The 12,331-nt window shown below is 38.2% G+C and overlaps 1 protein-coding gene across 1 annotated transcript; it reads left to right on the top strand.

The window, feature by feature from the left end:
* Positions 1–2,109: 2,109 nt before the first annotated feature.
* DUSP21 (dual specificity phosphatase 21) lies at positions 2,110–11,348 on the top strand (the record flags this gene model as incomplete). The annotated part of the gene is made up of 2 exons (XM_066357261.1): positions 2,110–2,661; positions 11,337–11,348. Coding segments are annotated over exons 1-2 (564 nt in total), but the record flags the coding sequence as incomplete, so codon positions are not given.
* Positions 11,349–12,331: the final 983 nt, after the last annotated feature.

The raw sequence follows: 12,331 nt of genomic DNA, 5'->3' as shown, positions 1-12,331 counted from the left end.
GAGAGTGTGTTCTTGGGAAAGTCTTTTATACATTTTTTCCCTAAATAATAAGAGAAAGTAGAGACAAGTAGAAATCTGAAAGTGACCTGTTTCCAAACTCAGGAAGAGGAAAGATCAACTTGCCTACCCAGGAAAAGCCCCATTGTGGAGTTTTATGACAGCCAACACCCCTCAAATGAAAGGGCACCACAGAATATTGGCTGAAAATAATAAATGCATCTACTTAATACAAGTCATGCTTGCCTTTAGGAATAGTGAATAAAATTATTTTGGTGGCCTAACCAGGTGGTGGCGCAGTGGATAGAACACTGGACTGGGATGCTGAGGATCCAGGTTCGAGACCCCGAGGTCACCAGCTTGAGAGTGGGCTCATCTGGTTTGAGCAAAAGCTCACCAGCTTGGACCCAAGGTCTCTGGCTAGAGCAAGGGGTTACTCGGTCTGCTGAAGGCCCACAGTCAAGGCACAATGAACAACTGAGGTGTCGCAATGCGCAACAAAAAACTAATAATTGATGCTTCTCATCTCTCCGTTCCTGTCTGTCTGTCCCTGTCTATCCCTCTCTGACTCTCTCTCTGTCTCTGTAAAAAAAAAAATTATTTTGGTTAATCTTACTACATTTTTAAAGTTTAAGAAGCATATATGTATGAAATAACTAGATTCTTACACTTTTTAAGGGGGTTCCACTAATGTGTTCATAGATTACAAAGTTCCTCATGATTCCCTATCTCATATGTTAGATTAGACCCTTTTAATTAATTTTAGCTTAATTGAGCTCTCCACAATAAACAATTTTCTATTTATTTAGTATTTATGTTTTGTTTTCTTCCAGGTAGACTTATGGGCACTGACAATTTAGTTAATGCAAAATAATCTGATTATAACAACTGAAAAAAAGTATATTGTCTTTTAAGGTTATCATTTCCAGTTCATAAACAGGTTGACATCTATTTAATCCTCGCTCATAGTCACAGTACACCTTTGCATACAATCCCAAATAACAAGGAGTAAGTGTGAAGTAATGTATCTATCAGCTGTTCTGTGAAACAATTTGTATTAGGTTATAGTTCTTTTGAATCTTCAGTCAAATTCTACAAAAAATCTTAGCTGAAAGAAAACGTAAATCTCAGCTAACATTTTTTAAGTCTATTTTTGGCGTAATTATGATGTAGCATCGACTTGTTCCAGAACTTTTAACATTACTAAGAGAGACCGTCAGCAGTAGTCAGAATGACTTGTCGTTTAAAAAGCATGTGGGTATTCTTTTTCAAGAAAGTAGACAAGGCATTTGAGCTGTCGTTTCAGGTAATAAAGTAGAATCAAATGATACATCATGTGCACAGATACACTTTGACATAGCTAAATTAATCATAACTGTCCACCACAGGCCAACTTCACCATAGATAAAGAGCTATATATACCTGTTAGCAATGTTCCCTTAAAACCAGTCCTGACGTGTTTATAAGCAGGAGCATAATTCTATAGCTACAATCAACAAAGAAGTATCAGGCCAGCCCACCAAGCCCAGCCAAACCCATAGCTCCCTGCAAGTTTGTGGAGATTATCATATCACAGGAGCCAAATGCTATTCCCCAACTTAAAATATTATACTACTACTATGTAGAAAAAGTGTAAGCCCTGTTTTGCAATAGCAATTAAATAGAAGCCTCCATAGGTATTGTGTTCACTGTAGTGCAATAATTGGACATAAAATAGATATCTGGTAACAGAACATTTTAAAACATCAAGACAGATAAAAATTAGGGTTTGGATACTGAGTGTCAACTGTAATTGAAGTATAAGAATAAAAAAATAATTAGGCCTTAGAAAATAAACAGCTATGAATAAAGATAAGAAAAGATCTGGGTTTTCTCTGAAGGCCTGGGTAGGAGGCCAAGTTCTTCCTGTGGCAAGCTGCCGTTGCCCAGGAAACCGGTAACCTCGGTGACAGGAGATTGTGATGCTCAGGGTAGGGAGGGGTGATGACGAGTGACTTGTCTACTGGGTCTCAGACCCTCGCCAGAGGCTTTGTGGCTCTGCAGCTTCCATAACACACCAGTGGGAGTGGTGCCCCAAAACAGGCCCAGAAAGACCACTGCTCTGCCACCTTGATGACAACACCACCAAGTCCTTTCCTGGCGAAGGCTGTCCCGCAGCCCTCATGTATTCATGGCCTCTCCCAGATAACTAGAAGCCTATTTATAAGTAATGCCACAGCGGCTAACAACAGACTCCTGTTATCCAACAGCAACATCACTACTGTCATCAATGTTTCAGTGGAAGTAGTCAACACATTTTTTGAAAACATCCAATACCTAAAGGTACCAGTGGCGGACTCTCCCAGCGCGCGCCTCCATGAATTTTTTGACCCTGTAGCTGATCACATTCACAGCGTGGAAATGAAGCAGGGCCGCACACTGCTGCATTGCGCCGCAGGCGTGAGCCGCTCCGCCACTCTCTGCATGGCCTTCCTCATGAAGTACCACAACATGTCTCTGCTGGATGCTCACACGTGGACCAAGTCATGCCGCCCCATCATCCGACCTAACAACGGCTTTTGGGAACAGCTTATTCATTATGAATTCAAGCTATTTACTAGAAACACCGTACACATGATCAGTTCTCCAGTGGGCATGATCCCAGACATCTACCAGAAGAGGTCCGTTTGATGAAGTCAGCGTGAGCCATCCTGGCCAACCTCTAACATCTGCTATGGATTCTACACCAACATTGAACATGATTACTGAACTTTGAAAACCCAGTGCTTTTAAGAAGAGCAAGCAAAAAGGGAGGGCTGTCAAGTTTCTGGCTCGATGAGCCTTACCTTGAAGGAATAAAGTCCATTCAATGTAAGATGATTACAATGTTTCTTATCCTAGAGAGGAGGGTGGGAACATGGTGCCCAGCTCAGATGGACCTGCATCTGGACCCTTCCTGGTGCTGACTAACCCAGGAGTGACACCCCCACTCCCACCCCCACCCCAATCCCGCCTGGTTCTTTCCCATCCCAAGACCAGAGCCTTAGACATGGCACCCGTGCATGATGTAGTACCTGATGTAAGTGCCAACCTACTTGATAAGTGGCCTTCATGTGGTACTCTGGGAGTCCTGGGAACCTTGGGGGTGTCAGGCCACCTGGGCCTTTACTTTCAACCACAGTGGCCCAACTCTGTTTTTCTATATTGGACTTACATATAAAGAAGTTTTCAAAGACACCATTCCACTGTATAAAGTTTAAAAATATTTTTTCAAGTGCTTTACTAGGTACTAAGACCTCCAGGTATCCTTGGTGGCTCCAACCAGCCTTTGTGAAAAGGGACATGAATCCCCTTCTCTAGGGCAAGGGCTGGAAGAAGAGGCCTGACACCAGGACTCTGGGGTTTCTCTTATGGGCCTTGGCTTGGAAATCTAGAGCTTCTGGCTAGGACACAGTCCTGTCATTTCTGATACCTCCTTTTATTGTGACCTGGGGGCTGTCAGAGCCTCTGTTTTCTTGCCTGTCAGAGCAGTGACAGCCCATCTCTCAGAGGGTGGTTATGAGGTTTAAATTCCTTAGCATGAAACCTGGCACATGAATGGTTCTATGCTTGGAGTAAAGGGCAATTCTTATTATTGATAGTACTCACTGACTCTGCTGGGTGGGGGTCAGCATGTTCATTCTCACAATATTTTCCCAATATGTGCACAGCTCTTTGTTAGCTACAAAGTCCTCTTTCAAAAACCCATCCTGTCTGTAAAAACAAATGGTTTAAGTTTACTTAGGATTCCAGGTCAAAGGAAGCCTAGATTTAGAGCCTTTTCAGAGTTCTTACTGTGTCACTGTGTTTAATCTATGTACAAGCAAAAAGCACAGTTCCAGCCACCCCCACCCCCTCCACCATCACCAAAGGTCTTATTTAGAATCACTGACCATTAAGAGCCAGCGCTTTGGTATCTACCAAGATCCATGGAGGAACTTGCCAAAGGGACAAATGAGTGGTCCCCAGAAGTAGGCCCTGGAAAGCAGAATTGTTCAAACTCTCCAGGTACCTGGCTCTAGCTTGGGATCATCTATTCTAATCCAGAGGATTTTAGAAAAGTAAATACGTGAAACAAGAACACAACTACTTCAGTTGACGCAGACCTGTAGGTCCATACCCCAGTGGAGTCTGAATGCCTTTTCTCTCCAAACCCAACCCACCCCAAATTCCACAAAAGTAGAGCCCAAGATGTCAGTTGGGGGTAGGGGAAGCTATGAAAACCACTGCTCTAGACAGATCCCCTTCTTTTGCCAATGGAAGAAGAATTGCACAGGACACAAGGGCTGGTGTGGCAGAACTTCCACAAAGTAGCTGTTCTGGCAGAAACCCAGACAGAAAATCCTTCCTTGCCTTTTCCTACTTCAGTGGTTCTCAAAGTGTGCACCAGGGTGCACTGGTGTGCCCTAGAAGATTTCCAGGTGCACCCTATGGTATTCCAGAGAAATATGTGCCTTTTGGGGACAAAAAACCAACAGGGTTTTTGAAGCTTAGATTTTTGGGGAACAAAGGTGTGGGGAATTGGCTGTAAACTGACAGTCTGCCCAACCCCCCACCTCACTTGCCTGATTATGTTGTAAAAGGCGGTTATGTTAAGCTGTGGTGCTGGATTGTTTACACTACCCCCCCTTGATCCCTGGAAAGACTGGAGGCAAGTTTCTTCTATCCTTTGTTTGGGGTCAAATTAAGATGATATGTATGGTGGGGGTTTTCTGCACTCAACACAATTAAGAGTAAAAAGAGAGGAATTCTTCAATGTATTGATGAGAAAATGAGAGTTTGCCTTTCAAATATATGCCCAAACATTGAAGAAATATCTAGGACACATCAGGCTCATGTTTCTCATAAACACAAGAATTAAAAAACGTAACACATTCGTTCCAGGGCCTGCCAAATTTACTAAATCTTACTAAGAATGTATATATATATATAAAAAGATAACTTTTTGTCGTTTTTTTATTTTTAACCCCTCTTTTTTATAAATTTTAAAAAGCATAACAAAAAATGTAACATAAAAATGTTTTTTAATGTCAATAAATTTAATTTTGTCGTATTTATTTCATTTAATTACCATAAAAGCACGCTTGGACTTCATATTTTTTCTTTAATATTTGACTTTATTATTATAACATATTTCTCAGAAATTTGTATATAGTGCACCTACAATTATTTGTAGGATTTTAAATGCGCCCTGACTTCAAAAAGTTTGAGAACCACTGTCTTAGTTTCTGGTTATTATTGGCAGTCCTTGATGTTTCTTGCCTTCTAGATGCATCACTGTGATCACATGGCCCATCTTCCCTAGTGTATCTTTACATCCATCTTCCTTCTTTGCATGTTGGTGTTCAAATTTCCCTCTTCTTATAAGGACATCAGTCATATTAGGGGCTCAGCATAACCTCATCTACTTTACCTCATCTACTTTACCTCATCTCAACTAATTACATCTGCAACAACTCTATTTCAAAATAATTTCATATTCTGAGATTCTGAGGGTAAAGACTTCATATTTTGGGGAGATACAGTTCAGCCCATGACAAGGTTGTTCCAAGTTTTTGTCAAGTATGCACAAAGTGCTATAACACAGACAGAAACAAACAGAAAAAAGATCATGTCACCTGTGTGGGGGTTCAGAATGAGCCACCTCGAGATGGGCTTCTGTAGTATGCAGATTATTTTGAGCTAAAGATTTTAGCTTCAGGATTAAGAGAAATTTCTGACCCTCCCATAAATACCTAGAAGAACTTGAATTAGGGACTTTTCCCATAATAAGAGAGTATCAGAAGTAACCCCTTTTAACCCACCTAAATGGCTGGGCAAACTTCTAAGCTCTTTTTATCATTCTGCAATGACCCTTTGAAGTCCCCAAGCCACCTCGCATCTCATTCCTAGCTCAGAATGTCAGTTCCTATTCTGTTTGTGAACCTGTTGTGCACAGGGGGTCTCTGACACTCTCATGTATGTGAGGTTCCCATACATATGTATGAATTAAATTTGGTTATTTTCTCTTGCTAATTTGTCTCATGTCTATTGATTATTAAACTAGCCAAAAGAACCTTGAAGGTAGAGAAAATTCTTTCTCCTCCACCACACATACACACCTGGAAAAAAAAAAGAATTGTAGCTATTTAAGAGTAGAATATGAGTTAAATGACAAATAAAAATAACCTCCATTTATTAGGAAACTACAATATCAGGCACTTTACAGTGTCTCTAGTCAACAATCCTCCAAGGTAGTTATACCCACATTGTACTAATGACAAAAGAAGTTCCAAAAGATTAAGGAATTTGTACTTAGCCTAAGAGTGAAGAGGTGACATTAAGACCGGGCTCTGTTTTTATGAATTTCTTTTGAGACAAAGGTGTGTAAACAAATTGAAAAAAGAAAAAATTTGAGTCATACCCTTGATTCTCAAATAGTGTACATAAAAATCACCTAAGGAGATTTTATTGTACAGAGATCTGGACCTCACCACCAATGTTGTGGTTCAGTAGGTAATAGGTAAAGTTTATGAAGCCATGTTTTTTTAAATTAATTAATTAATTCTTTTCTTCAGACAATTAAATTTAAAAAGGTGACATTGGTCAACCAGAGCACATCAATTTAGAAAAAATATCTCCACATCATTTGGACAGTCAATTATGCTGTATACCAATAGCCCAAAGTCAAAACATCCTCTGTCACCCTATATTTTGTTTCTCTTTAAGCACCTCCCCATCCCCCCACTCCCCTCCCTCTCTTTCCTTACCTTCCCCCTGGTAACCACTGCACTTTTATCTATGTCCATGAGTCTCAATTTTGTGTCCCACCTATGTATGGAATCATACAACTGTTAGCTTTTTCTGATTTACTTATTTCACTCAGTATAATGTTATCAAGGTCCATCCATGTTGTCGTAAATGGTAGTATGTCATCATTTCTTATGGCTGAGTAGTATTCCATTGTATAAATGTACCACATCTTCTTTATCCAATCCTCTATTGAAGGGCATTTTGGCTGTTTCCATGTCTTGGCCACCGTGAACAATGCTTCAATGAATATGGGGGTGCATGTGTTATTACACACCCATGTTTTCAAGTTTTGGGGGTATATACCCAGTAGAGGGATTGCTGGGTCATATGGTAGTTCTATTCTTAATTTTTTGAGGAACCACCATACTTTCTTTCTTCCATAATGGTTGTAGTAATTTACATTCTCACCAACAGTGAATGAGGATTCCTGTTTCTCCATAACCTCTCCAACGCTTGTTATTACCTGTCTTGATAATAGCTAATCTAACAGATGTGAGGTGGTATCTTTTGTATTTTTGATTTGCATATCTCTAATAGCTAGTGAAGATGAGCATTTTTTCATATATCTGTAGGTCATTTGTATTTCTTCTTAGGAGAAGTGTCTCTTCATGTCCATTTTTTTTATTGGATTGTTTGCTTGTTTGTTGCTGAGTTTGTGAGTTCTTTATATATTATGGATATTAGCCCCTTATCTGAGACCTTGTTTTAAAATACCATCTCCCATTTAGTTGCTTGTCTATTTGTTTTGTTGTCAGTTTCTTTTGCTGTGCAAAAGCTTCTTAGTTTAATGTAGTCCCGTTCATTTATTTATCTTTGCCTTTACTTCGCTTGCCTTTAGGGTCAAATTCATAAAATGTTCTCTACTGCCAAAGTCCATGAATTTAGTACTTATGTTTACTTCTATGTAATTTATTGTTTCAGATCTTATATTTAGGTCTTTGATCCATTTTGAATTAATTTTTGTGCAAGGAGACAAACTGTAGTCAAGTTTCATTCTTTTGCAAGTGGCTTTCCAATTTTCCAAGTACCATTTATTGAAGAGGCTTTCTTTTCTCTACTGTGTGTTTTTGGCTCCTTCATCCAAGATGATTTGACTATATATGTGATTTTATTTCTGGGCTCTCTATTCTGTTTTATTGATCTGTGTGTCTATTTTTCTGCCAGTTTTGATTATTGTGGCTCTGTAGTATAGTTTGAAGTCAGGTATTGTAATGCCTCAATCTTTGTTATTTTTCCTTAGGATTACTTTTGTTATTCAGAGTATTTTATAGTTCCATATAAACTTGATTATTTATTTTTCCATTTCTTTAAAAAATGACATTGGAATTTTGATGGGAATTGTATTAAATTTGAATATTGCTTTGGGTAGTATGGCCATTTCAACTATATTATTCTTCCTACCCACAACCAAGGAATATTTTTCCATTTCATTGTGTCTTTTTCAATTCCTTAATAATGTTTTGTAGTTTTTATTCTTTGTTGTGTTTATTCATAGGTATTTTATTTTGTTGTTGTTGTTGTTGTTGCAACTGTAAAAAGAATTATTTTTTGAGTTATTTTTCCAAAGGTTCATTGTTGGCATATAAGAAAGCAATAGATTTCTGAATATTAATTTTGTATCCTGCGAACTTACTGTATTGGTTTATTGTTTCTAGTAATCTTTTTGTGGAGTCTTTGGGGTTTTCGATGTATAGGATCATATCATCTGCAAAAAGTGATACCATTACTTCTTCTTTTCTGATATGGATGCCTTTTATTTCTTTCTCTTGTCTGATTGCTCTGGTCAGAACTTCTAGCACCACATTAAATAAGAGTGGAGAGAGTGGACAACCCTGTCTATTTCCTGATTTAAGGGGGGAAATTCCTCAGTTTTATGCCATTTAATATGATGTTGGCTGATGGTTAATCATACATGGCCTTTATCATGTTGAGATACTTTCCTTCTATACCCATTTTGTTGAGTGTCTTAAACATAAAGTTGTGTTGTATTTTATCGAAAGCCTTTTCTTCATCTATTGATAAGATCATGTGGTTTTTGTTCTTTGTTTTGTTGATATGGTGTATTACGTTAAACCTTTTACGTATGTTGAACCATCCTTGAGATTCTGGGATGAATTCCACTTGATCATGATGTATTATTATTTTAATATGCTGTTGTATTCAATTTGCTAGTATTTTGTTTAGTATTTTAGCATCTGTATTCATTAGAGATATTGGTCTGTAGTTTTCTTTTTTTGTGCCGTCCTTGCCAGGTTTTGGTATGAGGGTTATGTTGGCCTCATAAAATGTGTTTGGAAGTATTGCTTCTTCTTCAATTTTTTGGAACACTTTGAGTAGAATAGGAACCAAGTCTTCTTTGAATGTTTGATAGAATTCACTAGTATAACCGTCTGGGCCTGGACTTTTATTTCTGGGGAGGTTTTTAATAGTTTTTTCTATTTCCTCCCTGCGAATTGGTCTGTTTAGGCTTTCTGCTTCTTCATGACTCAGTCCAGGAAGGTTGTATTGTTCTAGGAATTTATCCATTTATTCTAGATTGTTGAGTTTGGTGGCATATAGTTTTTCGTAGTATTCTACAATAATTCTTTGTATATCTATGATGTCTGTGGTGATTTTTCTTCTTTCATTTTAGATTTTGTTTATATGAGTCTTTTCTCTTTTTTCCTTGGTGAGTCTTGCCAAGGGTTTGTCAATTTTGTTGATCTTTTCAAAGAACCAGCTCCTGTTTTATTAATTTTTTCTATAGTTTTTCTGTTTTCTATTTCATTATTTCTGCTCTGATTTTTATTATTTCCTTTATCTTGCTGGTTTTGGGTTGTCTTTGTTCTTCTTTTACTAGTTCCTTAAGGTGTGAAGTTAAGTGGTTTACTTGGGCTCTCTCTTGGTTGTTGACATAGGCCTGAAGTGATATGAACTTCCCTCTTATTACTGCTTTTGCTGCATTCCAGAGATTCTGATATGTCGTATTGTTATTTTCATTTGTCTGTATATATCTTTTGATCTCTGCACTTATTTCTTCTTTGATCCATTCATTTCTTAAAAGTATGTTGTTTAGGCCCTGGCCAGTTGCACAGTGGTAGAGCATCGGCCTGGCGTGCAGAAGTCCCAGGTTTGATTCCCTGCCAGGGCACACAAGAGAAGCGCCCATCTGCTTCTCCACCCCTCCCCCTCTCCTTCCTCTCTGTCTCTCTCTTCCCCTCCTGCAGCCGAGGCTCCATTAGAGCAAAGATGGCCTGGGTGCTGGGGATGGCTCCTTGGCCTCTGCCCCAGGCGCTAGAGTGGCTGTGGTTGCAACAAAGCGATGCCCCAGAGGGGCAGAGCATCACCCCCTGGTGGGAAGAGCATTGCCCCTGGTGGGTGTGCCAGGTGGATCCCGGTCAGGCGCATGTGGGAGTCTGTCTGACTGTCTCTGCCCGTTTCCAGCTTCAGAAAAATACAAAAAAATAAAAAAAAGTATGTTGTTTAGTTTCCACATTTTTGTGGGGGTTTTTTCCTCTTTTTTGTAGTTGAATTCTAGTTTCAAGGCTTTATGATCAGAAAATATGCTTGGTACAATTTCGATTTTTCTTAATTTGCTGATGTTATTTTTGTGGCCCAACATATGGTCAATTCTTGAGACTGTTCCATGTACACTAGAGAAAAATATATACTCTATCGCTTTGGGATGAAATGTCCTATAGATGGCTATCATATCCAGGTGCTCCAGTGTTTCATTTAAGACCAACATATCTTTATTGATTTTCTGTTTGGATGAACGATCTAGAACAATCACCGGTGTATTGGGGTCTCCAAGTATGATTGAATTTTTGTCAGTTTTTGTTTTTAGATCAATAAGTAGCTGTCTTATATATTTTGGTGCTCCTTGGTTTGGTGCATATATATTAAGGATTGTTATGTCTTCTTGATTCAGTGTCCCCTTAATCATTATGAAATGACCATTTTTGTCTCTGAGTACTTTTGCTGTCTTGTAGTCAGCATTATTAGATATGAATATTGCTACATCTGCTTTTTGGGGGGATGTTATTTGCTAGGAGTATTGTTTTCCAGCCTTTTACTTTGAATTTGTTTTTATCCTTGTTTCTTAAATGTATTTCTTGTAGGCAGCACACAGTTGAATTTTCTTTTTTAATCCATTCAGCTACTCTGTGTCTTTTTATTGGTGAGTTTAATCCATTTACATTTAGTGTAATTATTGACACTTGTGGATTCCCTATTGCCATTTTATATATTGCTTTCTGGTAGTTTTGTATCTTGTTTGATTCTTCTCTTTTGTTTTTCTATCATTTGTTTTTGTTTGTTTGTATTCAATACTTCTTTCCTCTATTGCTACCTTTTTTAAGTTATGTGCTTCTGTAGTGGTTTTTTCAAGGGTGGTTAACATTAAGTAATGAAAAGGTACCTACCATATTCATTGTAGTACCCTATCTAATGGGTATTTCTGCACTCCATTGCCCTTTTCTACTGTTAATCTCCATCCTCTCCCCCTTTTTTTGTTTTTGTTGTCACAGTTTAAATTTGGATTTATTGAGTTCTTGGTGGAGCTTTTACTTGTGGTTTTGTTTTGTTTTGTTCTTTATCTCTGGTTGGAAAACCCTCTTTAGTATATCCTGGAGTGGGGGTTTTCCGATGATAAATTCCCTCATCTTTTCTATATTTGTGAATGATTTTATTTCTCCTTCATATTTGAAGGATAGCTTTGATGGGTATAGTACTCTTGGCTGAAAGTTCCTCTCTTTCAGGACTTTAAATATTGGGGTCCACTCTCTTCTAGCTTGTAGAGTTTCTGCTGAGAAATCCGATGATAATCTAATAGGCTTCCTTTATATGTTGTATTCTTCTTTTCCCTGGCTGCCTTGAGAATTTTTTCTTTGTCGTTGGTTTGTGCCAATTTCATTATGATGTGCCTTGGAGTAGGTTTGTTGGGGTTAAGAAAACTTGGTGTTCTGTTTGTTTCTTGAATTTGAGGCTTTAGTGCTTTCCACAGGCTTGGGAAGTTCTCATCTGTTGTTTGTTTGAATATATTCTGCTCCATTTTCTCTCTCTTCTCCTTCTGATATACCTATTATTCTTATGTTATTCTTTTTGATGGAGTCAGACAATTCCTGTAGGGCTTTCTCATTTTTATTAATTTTTGAGTCTCTCTCTTGGTCTCTCTGTTGTTCCTGTAGTTGCTTGTCTTCTATGTCACTAATCCTACCTTCTATCTGGCCTATTCTGTTAGCTAAGCTTGTTACCTCATTTTTCTATTCATGAATTGAGTTTTTCATCTCTTTTTGATTTGTTTTTATAGTTTCAATTTCCTTGGTAATATATTGTGTTCATTGAGTTGTTTTCTGAGCTCCCTAAATTGCCTTTCTGTGTTTTTTTGTATATCTCTGAGTACTTTTAGGATTTCTATTTTAAATTCTCTATCATTTAGCTCCAAGTTTTCCAATATATTAAATTTTTTCTCCTTAGATTTTCCCACATCTATCTGTGCTACTTCTCTAGGTAGAGATTTGTAGTTGATGAGACTCTACAGCGA

This window comes from Saccopteryx leptura, chromosome X (genome assembly GCF_036850995.1).
Source record: "Saccopteryx leptura isolate mSacLep1 chromosome X, mSacLep1_pri_phased_curated, whole genome shotgun sequence".
Classification (NCBI taxonomy): Eukaryota; Metazoa; Chordata; class Mammalia; order Chiroptera; family Emballonuridae; genus Saccopteryx; species Saccopteryx leptura.
Note: the sequence above shows the minus strand (reverse complement) of the source record. Positions and strands in the feature narration are given on the sequence as shown.